Source organism: Talpa occidentalis, unplaced genomic scaffold (assembly GCF_014898055.3).
Source record: "Talpa occidentalis isolate TD23 unplaced genomic scaffold, MPIMG_talOcc4v2.1 talOcc4.15, whole genome shotgun sequence".
In the NCBI taxonomy this organism is placed as follows: Eukaryota; Metazoa; Chordata; class Mammalia; order Eulipotyphla; family Talpidae; genus Talpa; species Talpa occidentalis.
In genome coordinates, this window is record NW_023601543.1 from 11,083,530 (window position 1) to 11,104,846 (window position 21,317).

A 21,317-nucleotide genomic window follows, 5' to 3' on the forward strand; every position below is an offset into this window, starting at 1 on the left:
TAGAATCATTCTACCCGGCCCATTATTTCTCTCAAGCTTGAATTTTCTCAAGTCTCACAAGAGACCTCCAAAAAACTAAAAAATGCAAAATTCATGGCAACCAGGACCTTACAAAATCCACAAAGCTTTTATTGAGATGACCTCATTTGAGACCACCTCAGAGCCATCACCTCCGGATGTGGGGGTGGGGTAAAGAAATCTAAATTTTAAACGACTTCTCCCGAGAAATCTTACCCTTCCCGCAGCGCAGAGGCTATTACCTAGAGCGCTCCCAATTCTCCCTACATCTCGGTTTCAGACTGAACTTGCACCTGAACCCTAGCCCTGTGCGGGTCCTGGTGTTCCCGGGCAGAAAATAGGGCCTCTGCCTTAGTGGCTTGAAGTCGGGACCTCGGGCTGCCAGTACCAGGAACACACGGGAGAGCTCGGCGCACAAGGGGTGGTGAGACCTGCAGCATCAGGAAGCAAGAACTCCCTGGAGGCGGTGAACATCGGTAGGAACGGCGGGGCCTTGTCCATTCCTGGGGCTTGGGCGCAAGTAGTGGGGATCCTCCACTGGCGAGGGTCACCAGCACTGGCGCCTCTTCCCCAGACCCGGCGCCAGGGGCCAACGGGAGTGATGAACGTGGGTAGGGTCCACGGACCGCATGAATTAGCTTTCCACAGGGCCCGACTGAGAGGCGCCTTGCCAAAGGGCTCCACTAGAGAGTCAGCACTGAGCCTCCGTCCTGCACGGGCTCAGGAACTTGAGAGCCCGACGTGCAGTGCCTCCTGTGCATCCTCCACACTGCGCAGGTATCAGGAAGGCTTGACATGCCCAGGCCACCGAAATTGCGGTCTGACAAGGTCTCTGTACTGACAAGGACAGCGAGCGCAGATAACAGCAACCTTTCACCCCGACCCTGTCCAACTAGGGCCCCTCAAACTCCCCCTGGGAACAGCCAGCACTTCCCAGAGCGTTACAAAACAGGGGGCCCTCCTACAAACAGCGGGAAATCCCCCCCAGGAGCGCTCCAACACCGCACCTGCTCCGCAGCACCCGCTGTTCGCAGGTGTATAGGCTTTTAGGGACTTGGCCCCCTGCCTTTCCCCCAGTACCCTTCTTTTCACACACCTTAATTCCTGGGCCTGTGAATGCGGGTGCCTTGAGCAAACTTTGGAGAGAAGCCATCCACCCCCGCGGGGAAGTTTTCTTGCCAAAGGGCCCCTGGAGACAAGCCTATAGGGTCAGGCTCTGGCAGACATAGGAGACGGTTGGGTCCTCAAGGGAGGGCTGCCCCTGTGAGCATGCCACGGATGAAAGGTGGGGCCACAGCTCAAACCACGAGGTCCCCAGACACCCTCCAGCCACCGTGGGCGTCTCAGCAGAGGGAAAAGAAGCTTCTTAGGAACCAATCCTCAGAAGCAATGGACTTTCTTGAGCGTTTTCTCTGTGCCAGGCACATTCACTTTCCATGGGGTCAGATGTGGATTGGGGCAGGGCATTTTTTTTAAAGATTTATTTATTTATATATATAAGAACTGGGGTACAGGCCAGATGTGCAGGAGAGTGAGCGGATTCACCAGAGCCAGACTGGGGATGGGGAACAGAACAGGCAGACTGACTGAAATAAACTGCTGAGGGGAGCAGCGGTCTAGTCAGGAGAGGTCTGCTGTGCCATGTGGGTAGCTCCCTGGTCGTGGATTGAACTCCTGCTGCAGTGGTTGTGGAAAGCCTCATAGCTGCGTCCCAATACCTTGTGCCACCAGGGAGGCCCCTGGGCGGGCATTTTATGAAGTAGATGCTGGGGTTATGCTCCGGAGGCAAATGGAAGCATTAGGGCTGGGTTGCAAAAGGCTATCATGTCTAAAAGATCAATCGGCTGCCAAGTCCAGGAGAAGGTCCGGGTGAAGGGGAATATGGGGACACAGAGTGGATGTGCATGATTGGGTGGGAAGTCAGGAGGGTTTTTCACTTGTCCCCACTCCAGGAAAGGGAACAAGTACCCGAGCTTTTCAACAAATACAGGGAGAGGACCCATGGCAGGTGGGCAGGTCCCGCCTTGTCACCTGTGGACACATGCATGTGACCAGCTCTGTGACCTCTGAGTTGAACTAAGAACATCTGCCTGTTGTTCAGAGAGCGAGCCTTGCAGGGGTCTATGGATCGAACCTCATCACCATTTCCCTGGCACTGACTTTGTGACCTGGGACGATGTGTTCAGTTCCCCTGAGCTCAGACCTCAGTCCCCTCATCTCTATTCTGTACCTCTAGTTAGTCCTCACCTCCTGACACTGGGTGGGGCTAAATGAACCCCGAGGGGGGTTAGAACAGCCCCTGTACAGAGCAGGATAAGTGGGATAAATGTCCTTCCTTATGAACGCAGACCAGAGTCCCACTGCCTGCCCAGTTGCTGTGTCATTGTCTCATGACACAGCCCCTTGGCATGCTATTGCAGCATGAGGGTCAAGGGATGTTGGCTGAAGTGCAGGCACCAGGGGAAAAGCAAGAGGGGCTGATCATTTGCTGCTGTTGCAGAGCAGGGCTCTAGCCTAAGAGTCTGTGACTGAAGGTACTCAGAGTTGCTCAGAGCTACATGTGTTATAGGACAGCCCTGATATTGAACGGGTTGCCTGGCTGTGGGTCCTCACCCGCGCGCTTACAAGGGACTTATGAATACTCCACTACAGGCACTCACAAAAGGTTAATAAAAGGTTTATTTACAAGGGAAAAGGAAAGAAGGAAAATGGACAACTCAGGGAGAAAATAGGGAAATAAAGTCTTTAATGCGTCCTACCCGATCCCCCGACCTGGAAACCCAAAGTCACTCTCAGAGCTGGCCGGACGCTGCGAGCTGGCGGGGAGCCAAAATGGGGGACCCCCTCCAAAGCCCACGTGTCTGGCTTTATATCAACCTGGCTGCTTCACCCCACCCTCAGGTCCCAGCCACCTTCCCTTTGGTGGGGATGGGATTTGGAGTTCCCAGTGTCTTTGGCTTTGGCCTGGGGTGGGAGTGGAGTCCACAAAGTCTGTATGGAATTAGCTTTAGGACATCCTTTCCCCCTAACACATGGACTTTCAGGGTTATTCACCAGTGTTGTGTGCATTGCTGCCCCATTTCGCTTGTGGCTTAGCAATCTTCAGAACCACAAGAGAATTGCTGCTAGCCTGGGAGTGGGGGTAAGGCCGGCACATTCCTTGGGGGTCATGGAAGTCATGGGGTTCTAGCCGGGGGTCCGTGGAATTCTGGAAGAGCTGTCCACTAGAGAATTCTGCAAGAATGTCTGCTGAGCACTGGGAATGTGGCTCATGTGACTGAGCTACTGAGTTTTCAGTTTTGATGAATTGAACCTGAAAGTGTCACAGGGAACTAATGTCTACTGTATCTGACAGCACAGTTCCAGAGGGTCTGTGTATGGTCTTGAGCATCATGCGGATGTTTTTGAAACTGGCTGCAGAATTGTGTGTGTGCATTTTTCTAGGAAGAGAAACCAGATTGTCAAAGCCACCAAAAAGAGAATGAGCGGCTGCTTTAGGGCTTTGGTGAAAAGTAAGCAGGTTGAGGGGGTAAGTATGCCCTCTGGTAACCACTCCTGTTTCTCCTTTCTCATTTCTTCCTGCCCTCAGCTGTAGGTGGCTCCCCCTGACCTCTAAAGAAAGAAAGAAATTGGAGTCTGAGACTTGAGGCCCCAGAGAAACTGTAGACTGCCAGCAGGGGGCGATGGCTGTGGCCCTGGGTTGTGCGATCCAGGCCTCCTTGAATCAGGGCTCCCTGTCTCAGGAACATGATACTGACAGTGAAGTCTTCCGTCAGCGCTTCAGGCAGTTCCAGTACAGAGAAGCAGCGGGGCCTCATGAAGCTTTCAACAAACTCTGGGAGCTGTGCTGCCAATGGCTGAAGCCAAAGATGCGTTCCAAGGAACAAATCCTGGAGCAGCTAGTGCTGGAGCAATTCCTAAGTATTCTGCCCCCAGAGATAGAGACCCGTGTGAGGTCATTTGGCCTACGACCTACAGAAATGATGTTGGCATTCATAGAAATCTTGGAGCGGGAAATGAAGACACCAGAGCGGCAGGTAGGAAAAGAGAGCAGGTTGGTGGCAATTAGACCAGGACTATTATCAGGTACAGTCTGAACCCCAACATTTCTTCACTGTCTTTGCATTTTTCTCTTATTCTAAAATGAGCACATGGGTCAGTGCGTCTCACTTTTTACTCAAAATCTGTACCCTGGGGCCTCCCCGGTGACACAGCGATTGAGCGCTGGGTTGCGAAGCTGCCCGCAGCCTCTGCAGCGCCGGTTCGATTCCCGGCTGCTCCCCGGCCACCGGAGGAGGGTCCCACATGGTGCGCAGACCTCTCCTGCCGCCCGCTGCTCCCCTCAGCAGTGTACTTCGGTCCTTCTGCCTGCTCTGCTCCCACTCTGGCTCTGGTGAATTCTCTCACCCTCCCGCACTTCTGACTGTACCCAATGCTTGTATAAACAAAACAAAGGAGCAAACAAATAAATAAATAATTAAAACATGCCTCTATAAAAGAAAAAAAATAAAATAAAATCCAAAAAAAAAAATCTGTACCCTAACAAATATGGTGTAATATCCCCTAAATATCCTTAAATGAAATTCACAGATCCAACACCTACAAGTCTCATGCATGCAAACTCTTGATATTAAGACCTAGGGAGCCAGATTCAGTCCTGGCCTGTTTCATATGCCCTTTGCTACTACTGGACTGTGTTCCTACTGTGAAGTTGCTTCAAAACGGGATGGAAAGAGAAGCAACAGAACAAATGCACGCCCCTCCCCCTACAAAATGTTAGTGTTACTTTGGCTGTACATGAGGAAATTTGCCAGCCCCGAGTCCAGTAGAGTCTGAATGGATATCTAGGCAGGAAGAGGCTGGCAGCTGATTATGAACTAACAAGCATTCAGCAAGTTGGAGGATGACCACACTTGATGATGACACCTGGGAAGGTGCCAGGCTGCCTGTAACCTGAGGGAGCCCCACTCCGAGCCAGGTCGCTGCTGGTCACGTGATTTCCAAAGTGGCAAGTAGCTCCTGGTCCGTCTGCACTATTAACACGTAGGGTAGGTTTCCTTTGACTTCCACAGAGGATCATTCCTGTGAATGTCAAGTTATGCAAAAATTATTCAAAAGAAAGGAATTTTAAGTTTATGAGCAACAGTGAGGTTGTTCACAGGTTCTTTTTACCAGTACCCCATGAGGACGGGCACTGGCCTGCGTTCGGTACTACCTAGTACAGCCTCTCTTGGCGGTAGGCCATAGCTGAGCACAGGGTAAACTCTTTGGGACAAGAAGGAAGTGCTTCTGGGTGGGCATGAGGGACACACAGCCTGTGTGTTGATGGGGCTCTCCCGTTAGACCATCTGAACAGGAGACTCACGAACTATTCGGTACCCCTAGCATGGAAGGAGTTCATGGTTTTCCTGCCTTTGTCTGCCTTCTTGGTTTGGTTCACCTGTGAGATTTTACAGTGTAGTCTAGTCAGGCACTGCCCAGTATGGTAGTTCTAGCCAAGGGGGGCTCGTGAGCCCTTTCAACGTGGCTAGTTCAAAGTGAGTTCTACTCTGAGTGTCCCCCATTTCAGAAGATTCAGTGTAATGAATGAAGTAGGGGAACTCTCTCAATAATTGCTAACATTACATTCTTAAGCTCTGATTGCTAGCTATATTGGGTTAGATCATACATGTTCAAATTGATTTCAAGTGTTTCATGTTTTCATCCTATGGCTACCCCCACATGTAACATGACAGGGTGGCTGGCATGAAATGCCCCTGGGCAGTGCTGGTGTTGATTTTACAGTGACGAATTCTGGCATTTCCCCCAGATCGATAGCCAGGAAATGTTCTTGGAAGAACTGGCACCAGTGGGAATGGAAAACATTCCACCAAACATGCAGCTGGACTCAGCCCCGCTCCAAGTGATGGGAGCTGCCCCGGAGGCTGCAATGGCAGAGGCGTGGATGCCACAGGCAGGGCCTCAGGAGCTGAACTACACAGCTGCTGGGGAATGCCAGCCCTTTCCAGACCCGGGTAAGACAAGGGATTCAATTCCTTTCTTTTTTTTTTTTTAATAGAGGCATGTTTATTTATTTGTTTGTTTGTTTGTTTATACATGCACTGGGTACAGTCAGAAGCACGGGAGGGTGAGAGAATTCACCAGAGCCAGAGCGGGAGCCGAACAGGCAGAAGGACTGAAGTACACTGCTGAGGGGAGCAGCGGGGGGCAGGAGAGGTCTGCGCGCCATGTGGGACCCTCCTCAGGTGGCCGGGGAGCAGCCGGGGATCGAACTGGCGCCGCAGAGGCCGCGGGCAGCTTAGCAACCCAGCGCTCAACCGCTGCGCCACCGGGGAGGCCCAGGATTCAATTCCTTTCATTGGTTTCTGTTGTGAGAGCTCCAGAGCTCTTCAAGGCTGGGGCTGGGCTCAGAACCAATTAAGCCTTGAAAATGGTCCTTGCTGATAGAGGAGGGGGACATCGCTGTGGGACTAGCTGGGCATCAGGACTGTTAGATGCAGGACATTAAGAACCCCTTAAGCCACTGACCTGTTAGGACACCTGAGAAGAATGTCACAAGGTTTTAAGAAAGCCATGGCAGGATGGGTAGTCTGGGGAAGGGCTGATTTTGCAGCAAACTTTGATCAGTGGCACCAGCGATGTTGGGGCTGCCGAGCACCTCAGGTGCTTTTATGCCCCAAGAGCCCCATTCACAGTTAATTCTTTATTCCATTACTCTTTTCAGATCATTTAAGAGGGTTCAATCACTCCTTATCTCATTCCATCAAAACCTCCAACAGAGTTTCTGCAAGTACTGAGCACACTGTCCTGTCAGGACCCCCTGGGGTGCATGTTTAACCAGCTGTCCAGGTGAACACCCTGCACACCACTTTTGGAAGCACCTCTGCAGGCAGGCCTGGCTTAGGACTAGAAGGAGGAAGTCAGGTGGAAAGGGGCAGCAGGCCCCAATAGTGCTGGTTCCTTTCACTCTCGCTGGGGATTTCTTTCACTGCTACCCGTGATCCCTGTCTCTACCCAGCTCCTGCCCCCTCCCATAAAAGCCATGGCCCAGGCCTGGCCAAAACCCCTCCCTTTACGGTCTCTGCCACAGCTTCCACATGTTGGAACCTTCAGCAGACTGAAGTAGCAAGAAAACTAAAGGGACATACAAAAGGAACATATTGAGAACAGTCCAAGTTTTAAATATTGATCTCATCCACCCATAAGTAGCTCAACCAGGGCCTAGCAACTTTGCCACTTCGCACATTTAAAGCTTATTCATTTCACTGCTAAATATCCCCACCTGCTGAGAGCCAGGCACAGTACAGACCCTGGGGTCAGTAGTACAGCACAAAGATGACCCGTTCCTGGCGTCCTGGAACTGGAGCTGCTGCGGTCAATTCAGATCTGTAAGTGGGTACGGGATGTGATGGAGACAGACTGTGAAAGGACGCGTGAACAGGTGGGATGCTATGGGACCTCCTAGGAGGGGCCCCACGCCAGCTTTTGGCAAAGGGGGTAGAAGACCTGAAAAAGGGGGCATGTGGGTGGAATCCTCTAGGGAGACTTGCAGTGAGCCTGCTGAGTGGAGGAGTGGGAGGAGAGAGGGTGTGGGAAGCATGCACAGATGTGCACAGGCCCAGAGTCATGAAGGACCTGGCAGTTTGCAGAGCTCCTGCTGCGGGGGTAGGGGCAGAGGGGCCATCCAAGGGGCAGGAGGGAGAAGAGGATCCTGGACTGGGAAGAAGTACTTAGCACACTTAGTCAGCTGTGTTGAGAAGTTATGCTTATTATCAGGGAGGTGGGGAACCCCTGGATGCTCCTAAGGAGGGGAAGCTGAACAGTGGCTTTGCCTTTTACATGACCGTTCTGCCCAGGAAGGCGTGAGACAGGATACAGGGACACGCTGGGCTGGCGGCTGCGATCACCCAGGTGGGAGCTGATGTCCTAGAGTAGGGTCACGTGGTGGTGATGGCACAGAAAGGGCAGGATTCCAAAGATATTTAGCCTGGGCATGGATAGGCCTTGGTGATGGACTGGTCACCGGGGTGTTGAGGAAGAGATGGTGAAGATTGGCATCCTGTTTGCCGGCCAGTGGCCATGGACATGGCCTATTGTTCCCTGACACAGAGAACAGGAGGAGGCTCAGAACTGGTGAGCTAGATTTGAGCATGAGGAATTGGGAGTGCAGATGGATCCATTGTGGAGGTGCAACTCAGGAGAGACAGATGTGCAAGTCAAGAGCTGTAGAATACATGGTAATGGAAGCCTTAGGGTGGCGGCCTGATCGGCAGTGGTTACACACAGGCAGAAGCACAGGGTTCCCTGCAGACACTGGCAGACACCAGATCAGAAAAGGCCACTGTATGTGAATTCCTGACCTGTCACTTCCAGGTACCTTGCCAGGTTCCTTGCTTTGCAGTGCCCTCTCTAGCCACATCACAATAGATATTCTACACCCTTTGACCCATTTGCTCCTAAAGCCAGTAGATATTCTTACTCTAGGGCTTACCTATGGCTTTTCTTTTCTGCAGGTTTCCAATCCCAGTGGCATGTCTCTTCTCCCGGAGGCTGGCCAACCGTGGGGACAGGCACAGGTGAGACGCCCCCTCTCCTTGGAGAGGATGCCTTGGTCCCTTCCTGTCCTTCAGTAGGAGCTTACCTTGGCTGGGTAGGCCCATGTCCCCAGAGAATTCATCTCAGACACTTTCAGTGTGATCGCTGATGATGACTGTGTCTCCCTTTCTGCATTGACTGAATGTCTCCAGGCACCATACTTTGTGCCTTCTCTGGCAAGAGCTGGGCCTGTAGCAGATGTGGGCTCTGTCTTCTTTTGGATGGAGGTGACAAACAGGACAAACCCACAGGAAGCAGGATGTATCTATTCTGGTCATAGCCCAGTCCTACAAAACAATGTCATCCATATTCCACTCTCGGGCTACCTACATCTCCAGATCTGTGCACAGCTTTCTTGAAAGTCTATATTTTGTGTGTTAGCCTGCAATGATCAGCAGGACCTTGGTGCAATTTGGAATTATCAGTCTTGGTGCAATTTGGAATTATCAGTGTGTCTGCATATTCATCCCCATGCTTTAGCTGATACAGGCTACTGAACAGGTTGGGACAGCAAAGCACTGGGAGAGCCAGGAGCAGAGCTTTGATTGTCGGGGGAGTGGTGGGTAAGAGCACCCGAGGCTGTGGAGCCTGAGGATGTTTCACATATAAGAAGGGCATGAGTCTAACATGTAGGTGGAAGCTCAGGACTGGGCCGGCTTCTGAAAGCTGCATCCAGGGTGCTAGCTGGGTGAGGACCAGGTGGAAGCTGTGGGTGCCCCCATGCTAGTGCTGCACAGAAAGGAGCAGCCGGACTCTGGCCAGGCCCCGTGGCCCAATTGCCTGTTTGGCCCCCAGTTTCATTTTCTGAGTGCGAGGTTGGGCCTCTAGGGCTGTTTGAACTCCTCTGTCTTCCCATCTTGGCTGCTTCCCACCCAAAGGGCAGCCGGTGTCTAAGCCACGTATGATGAGATCTGCAGCCTTAAGAGTTACTAGTCCAGGGCCTCCCCTGATGGCGCAGCGTTTGAGAGCTGGGCTGCGAAGCTGCCCGCAGCCTCTGCAATGCTGGTTCGATCCCCGGCTGCCGGCGAGGGTCCCACATGGCGCGGCAGACCTCTCCTGTCTTGCCTGCTGCTCCCCTCAGCAGTGTATTTCGTCAGTCTGCCTGTTCTGTTCCCTGCTCTGGCTCTGGTGATATCTCTCACCCTCTCGCGCCTTCTGGCTGTACCCAGTGCTTGTATAAATAAATAATTTTTTAAAAAAGTTTCCCGTCCAGGCTCTAGGCGCAGGAGGGAAAACCACAGGAACACATCCTGCCATCCTGAACACTGGCTTTCCTGTCTCCCTTATTGGGGGATGTTCTGGCCTGTGGGTTTCTGCTCCCCTCATGCTGGTTCTCACCCTCCAGTCTTTCAGTTGGCTCCCACTGTACCTCGAAAGCAGCTTTCTTTTGAGCCATAGTCTCCAGTTTTGCTGGTGTCTCCCATGCTGTCTTTCCAAGCTGAGCCATGACACCCAAACAAAAACAAAGTGATGCGTTCAGCAACTTTTGGTTTAAATGCATTTCATTTCTCTTCATCTGATCCATTCGGCCTTTTCTCCATGAAAATTCAAAATAAGCGGTTGAAACAAACTTGTTAGTTGGTTTTGCTTGTGCTATAAACATCGCGCAGCATTGCCATCAATCCGACCCACACTTCCTTGCAGACTGGTCAACGTGGCAGAGCTAAGGAAGGCCAGGAAGGGGCGTGGAGATGACGCAGCCACAGAGGCCATCTGTCTGTGAGCACAGGGGTGGTGAGGCCCAGACACATGAGGTTCCAAACTCCTCACTCCGGACCTCAGACTGACAGTGAGAATTGGTGCTTGATGGTATTTGGGCTATTTTGAGAGAACCAGTTTCTAGACTTCAGCTGAACCAGAGGTTCTGATGTCTTCGTTGCCAGTTAGTTCTGTTGCTGTGTTTCCTTGAATATCTCTTACTGAGATTATTCTAGTTCCTTAGAGCCGCTCTTTACCTCTCTCTCTGCACTCCTGGGACTCACTAAGAGAGTGTTTCTGTTGGAAAGGACAACATTTGGGGAAGCTTGGCTCTGTGTTCTGGCTCTGAGTTTAAATCATTCCGTTCTTGAGATAGACGTGGAACTCGGTGTGTTCAGCCCAGAATGGGTCACTCTCGTGCCTCAGAGTGGAAGAGCATCATAGCTTTGAGCTCAGCACAAAAGCACTTCCCCTCCCTTCAATGTGCTCTTGTCTACACCCTCAAAACTAAACCAAAGCCAAAAGGCTTGTGAGAGCCTGCTCTGAGGGACTCCTACCTGAGAAGGAAGGAGGTAGGCACTGAGAGGCCACATGTCCCAGACACAACTTTGACTCTGGAGACACCTGTGTTGACTCCCACCCCCCTTCCTCCTGCCTTTCCTGTGACCAGAACCCCCAGAGTGGCCAGCACACCGCCTTCCAGACCCTGAGCTGAGGTTCCCAGTAATTGACAGAGAAGAGCCTTGGCCAAAGGAGCAACTACACAATCCTCATGACGTGAAACTAGGATTCTACGGCACCGGCGTAGGTAGGTGAGGGGCCATCGGGTGTTGGGGAAGAAAGAAAAGAAAAACTCCCCTTAATCCCAGGGTAATGTGGTTTGGGATGTCGCTGGTAACCTTCTGTCTTCCCACTAGCTGATGGGTATAACTCTTCTTAGCCCCTATCTAGCCTTTCTCCCTGGAGGATGGTGACATCTGCAGTTTCTGTTTCTGCCCTCAGGCTTGGCTATTGGGAGGGAAAATGAAGAAAATATGTGCAAAGGGTAAAACATGCAAAGTATTTATCCATTTTATGCTTCTGTAGACAGGAATGTGCTCCTTGGTCCCAATTTACCTGGAAACTCGGAGCAGCTTGAAAATCCATTGAGACACCCCACAGAGCTGCCACCCAGCGACATGACAGTGCCTGTCCCTTCTCAGAACCCTTGTCTAGGAGAGACAGCTGAGCGCGCCAAGGTGCCAGAACCCTGCGGCCCCAGAGCCCCTGAGCAGAGCTGTCCCAGTGAGAAATCTTACTCATGTGTCCAGTGTGGGAAATGTTTTGCTACCCTGAAACTGCTTAAGGGGCACGTGAAGATTCACTCTGGAGAGCTCCCTCACAAATGCACTATTTGTGAGAAAAGATTCCTTCGTATGTCAGATCTCAGGAGGCATTACTGGATTCACAATAGTGAGAAACACTATGAATGCAGTCTCTGTAACCTTAGGTTCAGTCAGCGGAGAGAGCTGGCGCTGCACCGGATCATACATTCTGATAGAAAAATATACAGTTGCCATTTGTGTAAGGTAATTATATGCCATAAACCAAATTACGTAAGACACATGCAATCCCACACAGGTAGAAAACTCCATAACATTTGTAACATTTGCGGGAGAAAATTTTCGCAAAAGATGCGTCTTACTTTGCACTATAGAACACACACAGGAGAGAGGCCATATGAATGTGAGTCTTGTGGCAATACCTATAAACACAAAGCAAGCCTTGTTTCTCATTTGAAGAAGCATGCAAGGGAAAAGTCATAGAGATTTGCTCATTGTTTCACGTGCTTTTGAAAGAAAGCAGCCCTAATATGCCCAAGCAGCTAGCTTTACTTTTTTCACATTTTTTTTAAACAGAGTGCCATTATTTAACATTTTATTAATACTGTGACAGTACAGGATATCTGCCCTCGGAGTGTTCCCCACAACTCTCCCTCAACCAAAGCACAGATAGTCCTCCCTGATAGTCCTTTGTGCCCTCTCCCCTCCATTCAAACGCTGGCCCTCCTCTTCCTCTCTGGGATGCCCAGGTCAGCAGTTCACTTTAGAAAAGAATTTTCAGAGAATTTGTTGAGGGAAACAGCTCAACAAATCGAAACTCATTCATGAAAGCCTTAACCTGCTCCAGGCTGTCTTGGAAAGACAGTTTGGTTTGTGTCTGCCTAAGAATGGCTTTGTGCTTTGGTATCTTTAAAACCCATCTGCCAAGGTGTGTAGATCCTGAAGTAGCTGCCAGCTGTTGCCACTGCCCTGCATTTGGTTTCTTTCTGTCTAGAGGAATCACGTTGAATCATTTTGATGAAAATGTTTTCTCCCTAGCTGACGACAGTGTACTTGTCCCTAGCTGACTACAGCGCACGTGTAACTAAGACGCATGCACAGGCGACTTTCCTCTCAGGTCTAGGGCCAGTGTCCCAGTCACGGGGAGCCGCCCCATGGACCTGCGTCTGTGCAATATTTTATTCACCTGCAAAGTACATGCCTTTCCCCTTTCATTCCCACTGACTCATTGTCAGCAACATGCAGATGCTTCCCTGAAGTGAGTCATGACCACGTCCTTGACACGATTATTCCTCTGTAGCCTCTGCCATGCCCATGCATTATTTAGCCCAATGCATTTAAGTTCAAAAGTTACCTGTTCCCCATGCAGGGCGTGGTAGAGTTGTCCATGCAACTGTCTGCTACTGTGGTGGTCATTTTATTTCTTCTTTGCCCCAAGTTGGCCGATGTTGATATTTTCCTGTCAATTCTTGATTGTAATACCTTGTCATTAATAAATGGAGTTCATTTTGTTTCTGCTTTAATTTCATTTAGAGTTTCTTGAAGACTTACATGCTAGACCATAGCAAACATGCAGCCCACTAGTAGGGCACACAGCTGACCATAGAGTGCATTCTTGTGACTCAGTGTCTTGCATGTCATTGGCGTGTTTGGTGCTCAGGAGGACATTATAGCAGTTGTCAAGAGTCACCAGCGATCAACGTCACCAGGGACAGCAGGAGGCTGAGGACATAGGAGACTCCTAGCTTCTGCAAACCAGGATGTCAAACAAAGAGCTCTCTCTGAAGTTAACCTGGACCCTCCCTCCACAGCCCCCATCCTCATTCAGCAGGGTTACTCATCTGGTCTCACTGGTCCACCCTAGCCCCATAAAGCACCTTCCCAACAGACCTGACAGAGTGCCCATCTGAAGACACAGCTCAGTTTGTTAGGGGAAAAAGGATGTCCCAAAGCTAATTCCATATAGGCTTTGTGGACTCCACCCCCACCCTAGGTCAAAGTCAAAGACACTGGGAACTCCACATCCCATCATCACCAAAGGGAAGGTGGCTGGGACCTGAGGGTGGGGTTAAGCAGCCAGGTGGATACAAAAAGGCAGACACGTGGGCTTTGGGGAATCCCCCATTTTTGGCTCTCCGCCAGCTCGCAGCATCCTGCCAGCTCTGAGAGTGACTTTGGGTTTCCTGGTCGTCGGATCGGGTAGGACGCATTAAAGACTTTATTTCCCTATTTTCTCCCTGAGTTGTATATTTTCCTTATTTCTTTTTCTCTTGTAAATAAACCTTTTATTAACCCTTTTGCATGTGTCTGTAGTAGAGTATTCATAAGTCCCTTTAAAGCGCGCGGGTGAGGACCCACAGGCAGAAACCCGTTTAGTATCGGGGCTGCTCTATAACAAGTTCAGTCTCCTGGATTGTACCCACAGGGAAAGTAAAAGAGCCAAGAGCCTGGACAACTGAGCTCCCTTCGCTTTGCTACCCAGGCTACCTAGCAGCTGCTTAGACTCAAAGAGCATAAGCAAAATAGACCTTTCAGTGTAAACAAAGTACACTTGAACAGTGACTGCGTGCATGCCCACAGGTACAAGCAACGCACTCAGTGAGAATATATTGATAGCAGGAGATTTGAAGTATTTGAGGTATTTGTCACTGTGCAGTACATTCCATCTCCCTCCAAAGGTCCAACTGAAATACTGAAGAGTCAAGGACTGCAGCCAAGTCCGGGTCGAAATTGTTCTAGTGCTGAAATCCTCTTAAAGACCAAGCTTGTCTTCGTTTGACCCCTGAGATAGTATCTGAAATCTAATCTAGACAATTAAACGATATCACTCAAATGATTTGAGGTTGGAAATACAGATCCTACATTCAAAAATATCGAGAGTGAATTTCTTATGAATCTAGATGGCATCTTTCCTAACAGATGTAATATAACCAATGAAAACTTTTGCACCAGAGTCCGCTGGCCCAGCTACACCAAGATTATTAGAGAGAGCATCCACCTGTCAAAGAAAGCAGTTATTTTTCAAGCACAACAAAATAATTAAAATCGGAACTTATATCCCTAAAACAATGTTTCTCAATAAATGCTTCCAAGCCACTGTCCTTAACTACTAGGACTATGTTTTATGTGACATATAAGTTATAGATGTCAGATGATGGGAAAAACAATACCCGAGCTTTGGATGTCATTAACCGCATGCAAAAGTATTGCCCAAGCATTTACTTGACTGATACCATTTGTATCCAAATTTTTCAAATAAGCTTCCCCTGTTCTCCAGGAATTCACAATATTCACAATCAAATGGGGGCCAATAGGGGGAAAAATAGCTGAGGAAGCTAGCTCTGACAAATGGTTACAAAAGCTAGTTCAAAACTGTTTTTGTAGGAAATCCCAGAAGGGAGAAAGTTTCAGATTCGGAGACCATAGGGGCATCTAAAGGGGGATGTCAGCACTGACCTGAGCTGTGAAAGATGAGATTTCACCTAGCAAAGGTGGGTGTGGGCAGGAGCTGGAAGACAGGGGAAAAACAAACAAGAGATAGGAGACTAGGGAGCAAACCATAGGATTCAAGATCAGGCCCTGAGGGATGAAGTAGGAAAACTCAAACTGGGGAGGGCTCTAAAGCCAGCCAGCCAACCAACCAACCAACCAACCAACCAACCAACCAGGGCTTTACATTTTCTGCAATAGGGAAGTTTGTGTTTGCTTTTGTCTTTTGGAACATTGGAATTGTAATAGTCCTTAATTGATGGTTTTTTCAATTACAAAAATGGCAGGTTTATCTCTGAAAAAGTAGAAAAAACATTTCAGCACATGGCAGCAAACACTTACCCAAGGGGGCAGGGGGCGGGGGAGGGGGTGCGGGGGCGGGAGGGTGGGCTCGCTGGTGGCACAGGGATTAAAGTCTCAGCACTATCAAGCTATCTCCAGCCCACGGCGACATGCCTTAGATCCCAGGCTACAGAGCTAACCCACATGGCGCAGCAGACCTCTCCTGTCCCGCCAGCTGCTCCCCTCAGCGGTGTATCTCAGTAGGTCCGCCTGTTCTGTTCCCCACTCTGTCTCTGGTAAATCCTCTCACCCCCCGCACCTCTGGCCTACACCCCAGTTCTTGTATGCATGAATAAATAAAAATAAATCTTTTTAAAAATCACTCAAAATTCCATTGTTCAGAGACAACTGAAAGCAGTCTAGAAATTCCTGATGTGTTTTACGGACAAACATAGAGCCATCATTTTAAAAGCAACATTTAGCATTGCACAACTGCATTAAAAACTGCATGAAAGCTGCCTATAGTGATGGCAAACATGTTTCTGTAACAAGAGAGTGAGAGCGCCGTATGGCCCCGCTGAGTGGACGTGCCCTCTTAGACAGTCGCAGCTCCACGTTGCTGGATGTTTAGATTTTTATCCCAAAATGCTGCCCACTTGCCTGGTGCATTTCTATGAGATGAAGCTCTCAGCGGGGAAATTCTTGTGCCAAAGTTCCTGGCGGAAGCTTCGTTTATTGAGGTGCAAACACTTGTCAAGATAATTTTGTAGTGGTTTTTTAAATGGCCTCATCCCTCTGTTGCTGGTGGGGGGAGGAAGCTCATTTGCCTCTCTCTACCCTTCCAGACCCAGAGGCTGGGAAACCCTTCCCTGCACTGCTCAGAGATTAGCAAGTGAAAAGACGAACTAATCACTAGCCTAGGGGACTGGGGGGTGGTGTTGGGGGCGGCTCAGGCAGAAAAGAATGGAGCCTGACGTCTGGCCAGTGCCGGTGAGGTTCTGAGGGCTCCAGAAAGGCGGCCATAAAGTTATGAAGCGAAACAAAACACTTTAAAGGAAAAGCAGTTCTGCGGCGTTATGTGCATATGCATCAACAACAGCCCTGGCCCCACCGCCAGGACTGCCCCTGAGAGTTCCTTCTTCGGGGGCGTCACCCAGACAAAACCTCACCTGGGATCTTTTGTGTTTTAATTTCTTTCCATCAAAATGCTAGACTTGCCACTTAGGCTCTTCCTGGGGTGGCCGGTCCTGGGCTCCAAGAGCCTTCACCTGCTCTCCGGGCCCATCCCATGGTCATGTCCCGCCTCTCATGGCACTGTGGATTGAAGCTCCAGGATCTGGGCCCTGTCGCCACCGCCACTGGCTTCCTCGTCTGAGAGCTCGATCTAGGTCCTCCGACCTCTTGTGGTCCCGAATTCACACCAGCTCTCAGAGGAATGCCTGCCCCGGGCCTCCTGTCAAAGGCGCCCTCTCTCAATTCTTTTGATTTTCCCTGCCAGTCACCACCCAGGAGATAGGGACTTCCAGCAGACTGGGGTGCCTGGGGGGTTTGGTGTTTGGGGCAGAGGGGGCATTTCCTTCTGCTTCCATTTCCTTCCTCTCTTCACCTTGGCTTTCAGCTCTGCGGGGACCGGGCATGAGCCCCTTCGTGACACGGACACCGGTGCCTGCCAGTCTCGGGTCCCTTGGCCGACGGAAGGAAACAGAGGCGGAGGAGAAGGACGGCGTCTGCCGTTTGTGGACGCGCCGAGGAGGGCAGCACCCTCGTGTCTGCAAGACCAGCGTCCTGCTCTTTGGCGGAGGACAGGGCCACCCATCCGGAGACACAGGGGGACAGAAGGGGAGTGGGCCGGGCAGCATGTCCACCCTCCAGACACAAGCTTCTGGAGAGCCTGCGGGACGCCAGCGCGCTTTTGCCATCACCTGGTGGTCAGCAGCGCTGATGTCATCTTTGGACTGAACTCTTTCCTGGGCGTGTGAAAAAGCACAGTCTGTTAGCTCTGCAGGGAAGACAAGGGAAGCGGGAGAGCTGGTCTGGCGGGACGGAGAGAGACACACACCTTGTTGCTGCATCCACGCAGGACGAGTGGGTAGCGGTGAGGGAACAAGGTTGGCTCCTTCTCTCGGCCTGTGCGCCGAAATCCAGTCCAGGCTGACTGACGTTCAGATGTGAGTAAATGAATGAGGAAAAGCTGAGGAAGTACTTGTGCGAGTTATGAGTTGGACCCTCTCTGGGCATTCTTGCTGAAACCACACGTCCCACGACAGGTGGGCATGTGCGCACTACGCTCCTAAACACACCCAACAGTCAAAGGACCGCACTGGACAAAATGACGTAAAACCTCCGTATGCTCATTTTTCTAGGGAGTCTTTCATTTTTGTACCCTACAAATAGCTGGGGTATCCGAAAGAGTGCCAAGCGCTACGCAAAGACAAGTGGCTCAGTTGTTATCGAGACTTTAAGAAATCTCAGATAAGCCAGGATTCAGATGAACGATATTCCCACCCTTGCCAATGTTGAGAAAGCAGCAATACGGTGCGCCTGCTGTCGAGGGTGCCCCAGACAAGGCCGGGCATCCAGGGTCCCGCAGCCTGATCCCATCCTGCAAAGACATGGGCAGATAAGCCCGGGGAGAGCTCGGCCCTGTCTGCTGCTCCACCCGCTGAAAATAGAGCGGCCCCCTCGCACACCTGGAGAGGCTCTTGAGACCACCTGCTCAAGCAAGATTGAGCAGAGGACTCCGCAGACATGGGTGAGGGCAGGCAAGGAGTGGGGCATTGTGGGTTAGCAAAAGAGCAAAGGAAGAGAACTCTACAGAGACTCTCTGGGAGTGAGAGACTCTGCGGTGCCCAGGTTAAGGATCTACATGGGTATCAGGCTAGAGATTGAGAACAAAGGAATGACATTTCATTGGTTGAGAAAGCAAGGAGGGTGGACTTGACGAAAGTCCAGTATTGTTGCCCATCCGGGTGTGGGCACCCGTCAGCCGCAGCTCTGTGGCTGTGCAGGGCTCGTCACCATCTCCAGAGTGAACATACCTTGGCAGCTATGTGCCTGCAGCTCCAGTTCAAAGCAGTCTGGTCTCAGGATCTGTGACTCCCTTTTCTTTTCTGAGTCAGTAACCCCTTTTTTCCCCATAACAGCCAACTTGATAAGCCCTGGAAAGATAGCTCAGGATGCCCAGGCTGCGGGATATCAGTGAAATCTGCCTGCCAAGGCAATTTATTTATGCAGCGGGTGTCCTCAAGGAATGTCATCAGGTTTTTAATCTCTTCTTTAGCAGGGCATGGGAACTGCAAGATCAAAAGGCAATTTTTCTGCCAAGTCTTTGCCTGGAGTCCTGCCCTGTCCTTGTCTCGGGACCCTTCCTGTCCTCAGGAGCATCAGCTCACACGCTAAGGTGAAAGGGTGACTGGATCGTACCTGTTAGAATGCAGCCATCTGCTCACCCTGTCCATTGACAAGAGTGCGTGGACTGGTACCCTGGAAACGGGACATGGTCACGGTAAGGCAGTGACACTCAACGGAGGTATTGCCAGTGTTGAAACAAACATCCGTCCATGCAGCAAATCTACCGCTATGAATGTGAACTACAGAAGACGCTTCTTTTAGCTGAAGTGACAGGATAGAGCAGGTGCCAGTCAGCATCACAGTTAAACATGCTGTTTAAATACTAGAAAAAGAGATAGTCAACTTTTAATTAAAAAATGGAAATCGCTACGCATTTTAGAAACAGAGCTAGAAGCCAAACTGCCAGGTGAGTGGACTTTTAATTGCACTGTCTACCCGCCGGGCCAGGTCTCCTTAGACTGGGTGGACTAACGCAAGAACAGCAAGGTTGAAAACACACCAGAGTGAGAGATCACCCTCCACACCCCCCCAAACTCATGCAACTCTTCCTCGATCACTTCCAATCCACGGGGTGTCTTGCGGTCCCATCCTTCTGCATGTGCTGTTATTTTTATTAATTCGGACAAACGGCAGTGCTCGCCCTGCCATTCCACAGCAGGGTCAGAGTTCGTCAGCCCAAGGAGCTTGCTGAGAGCAGATAAAGGTGGCACATTTTCTTTCTGTATCTAGATTTATTACCTCCCTGACCACTGACAACCACAAGTCCTGCAGGTGCAGCAACTGATCCAGAAGGGAAGGCAAAAAAAAAAAAAAAAAATGGGAGAGGAAAGCTTCCCCTCTTCCCCCCCCCCCCCCCCCACCATTTCCCTGGGTCCCATGTCCTGATTAGGTCAGCACCAAATGGAATCACAGGGAGTCACAATGGCCTTCAGAACCTAGTCGTCCCCGTGGCAACACTCAAACTCTGGTCACAAGCACTGGAGTGACTCCATGTTGAGGACCCAGCATTGTGAGTAGGGGAGCTGGAAGAGAGGTTTGATGACATTACCCGTGTTTGGGTACCGTCTGTGTATCTGTCTGGACACCCAGCTATCTCGGGGTCAGAGGTCTTCCTTGGTTTGACCTCTCCCACTACAGCTTCTCCTGGAGGAAGAGTTGTCAAAATTACTCACCAGTGTTCATTGTGTTTCCACAGGGTAATGGTCAGTGAGTCTGGCCTCCTGACCTAATCGCCCAGAGAGATCTGCAAAGGAAGTAGATTTCAGGTAGGATTTTCTACTCCTCTCAATCTCTGTATCCACATCTGGCTATCTATGGCTCTGAGATTACTCCTTTTTATTTTTTTTTAATTTATTTATGAGGGCCTCCCCTGGTGGCGCAGGTGGTTGAACGCAGCGCTGTGAAGCTGTCTGCAGCCTCTGCAGCGCTGGTTTGATCCCGGCCGGCCCGCGAGGGTGCCACATGGCGCCGGAGACCTCTCCTGTCTCGCCCGCTGCTCCCCTCAGCAGTGTATGCCTGAATTTAGTTTATGGGTTTCCTGTTTCAACCCTAACAATACCAATTGGCGCTGGATAGGAAGACTGATTTTTGTAATCCTATCAATTCTTCCCCAAATAAATCCATGAATTCAGTGCAAGCAGGGTCATGCACCTCAGGAGGATTTTGCCCTGAGGTGAGCCGATGATCCAATTAAATAGAAGAGAACATGAGAATAGCCATGATGGTGAGCCGGTCATATCTACGGTATATGAAAATCTACCGGCAACAGGAATCAAAAATATGTCAGTGGAGGTGAAGCGAGATTTTAGACCCAAGTCCTTGCATGAGATGCAGTGAAGGGAGTGATGAGGTCAGCCTTGCAAATCAGACAATGCCGCGAAACAATGTCTTAGGACTGCTGCTGAAGCAAGGGTTGGGGGGAGGGGAAAGGGAGGTGGCAGGCCAAGAAGCTGGGTCCCCTGGCTTAATTGGTTTCACCATCTTTTTCAGGCTTTCGTGGCTGTGCTCTACGGTAAAATAATTCCGCAGGGTCAACTAAATATGGATAAAGCAAACTCTGAGGTCGGCCCCAACACGCCCACGCCGAGTATCACCAAGACGGCAGATAAACACGTAAAACGTGCCCAGGCCTCCCAAAATGTGCTGAACTTTTTAATCAGTCGCCAGCTGGGGAGGCAGCGAAGTGATTTTGATCTGTCAAAATGGCTGTGGATGATGACATAAGCCAGACCAGGATGGAGGTGGCCCTTGCCAGGAAGTCATACAACTTACCTGCTCACGCCTACCCCCACATTAGGGAAACCCCCCAAAGTGGTTTCGCATAACAAACTCCTTCTATTAAAATAAAAGCTGTGTTTTCACTCAGTTTTGGTTTGCTATGTTTTTACACCAGTATGACTTTCTTGGGTTGCATGGAAAGGGGATTCTATTGACTTTGACGGTCTCTGCAGGAGTTCTCAGACACAGGAGGTGGGGGGGAAACCACTCTGCACTTCAGATTTCTTCTGCCTTTAATTGAAACTAAAAGCAAAGCAATAGCTATGTAGTTCCAGGCCACTCAAG

At 50.5% G+C, this 21,317-nt stretch overlaps 2 protein-coding genes across 5 annotated transcripts; both read left to right on the forward strand.

The window, feature by feature from the left end:
- The first annotated feature begins 251 nt into the window (after positions 1–251).
- On the forward strand, positions 252–13,985 carry LOC119245870 (zinc finger protein 449-like). Of its 3 annotated transcripts, none has more exons than XM_037511896.2 (6): positions 252–494; positions 3,608–4,055; positions 5,828–6,032; positions 8,532–8,594; positions 10,982–11,119; positions 13,167–13,985. In XM_037511896.2, exons 2-6 carry the CDS (start codon positions 3,702–3,704, stop codon positions 13,196–13,198), a joined length of 792 nt encoding a protein of 263 aa, XP_037367793.1. In that variant the 5' UTR covers positions 252–494; positions 3,608–3,701; the 3' UTR covers positions 13,199–13,985. The 3 variants fall into 3 exon arrangements, with proteins under 3 accessions (XP_037367793.1, XP_037367791.1, XP_054551517.1); XM_037511894.2 differs by lacking the exon at positions 13,167–13,985 and adding an exon at positions 11,398–13,144; XM_054695542.1 differs by lacking the exon at positions 13,167–13,985 and adding an exon at positions 11,514–11,582.
- A 5,710-nt stretch (positions 13,986–19,695) lies between these two features.
- ETDB (embryonic testis differentiation homolog B) lies at positions 19,696–21,110 on the forward strand. 2 transcript variants are annotated; one of them, XM_037511898.1, is made up of 3 exons: positions 19,696–19,764; positions 19,951–20,020; positions 20,745–21,110. In XM_037511898.1, exon 3 carries the CDS (start codon positions 20,796–20,798, stop codon positions 20,976–20,978), a length of 183 nt encoding a protein of 60 aa, XP_037367795.1. In that variant the 5' UTR covers positions 19,696–19,764; positions 19,951–20,020; positions 20,745–20,795; the 3' UTR covers positions 20,979–21,110. The 2 variants fall into 2 exon arrangements, with proteins under 2 accessions (XP_037367795.1, XP_054551518.1); XM_054695543.1 differs by lacking the exon at positions 19,696–19,764 and adding an exon at positions 19,778–19,854.
- The last annotated feature ends 207 nt before the right edge of the window (positions 21,111–21,317 follow it).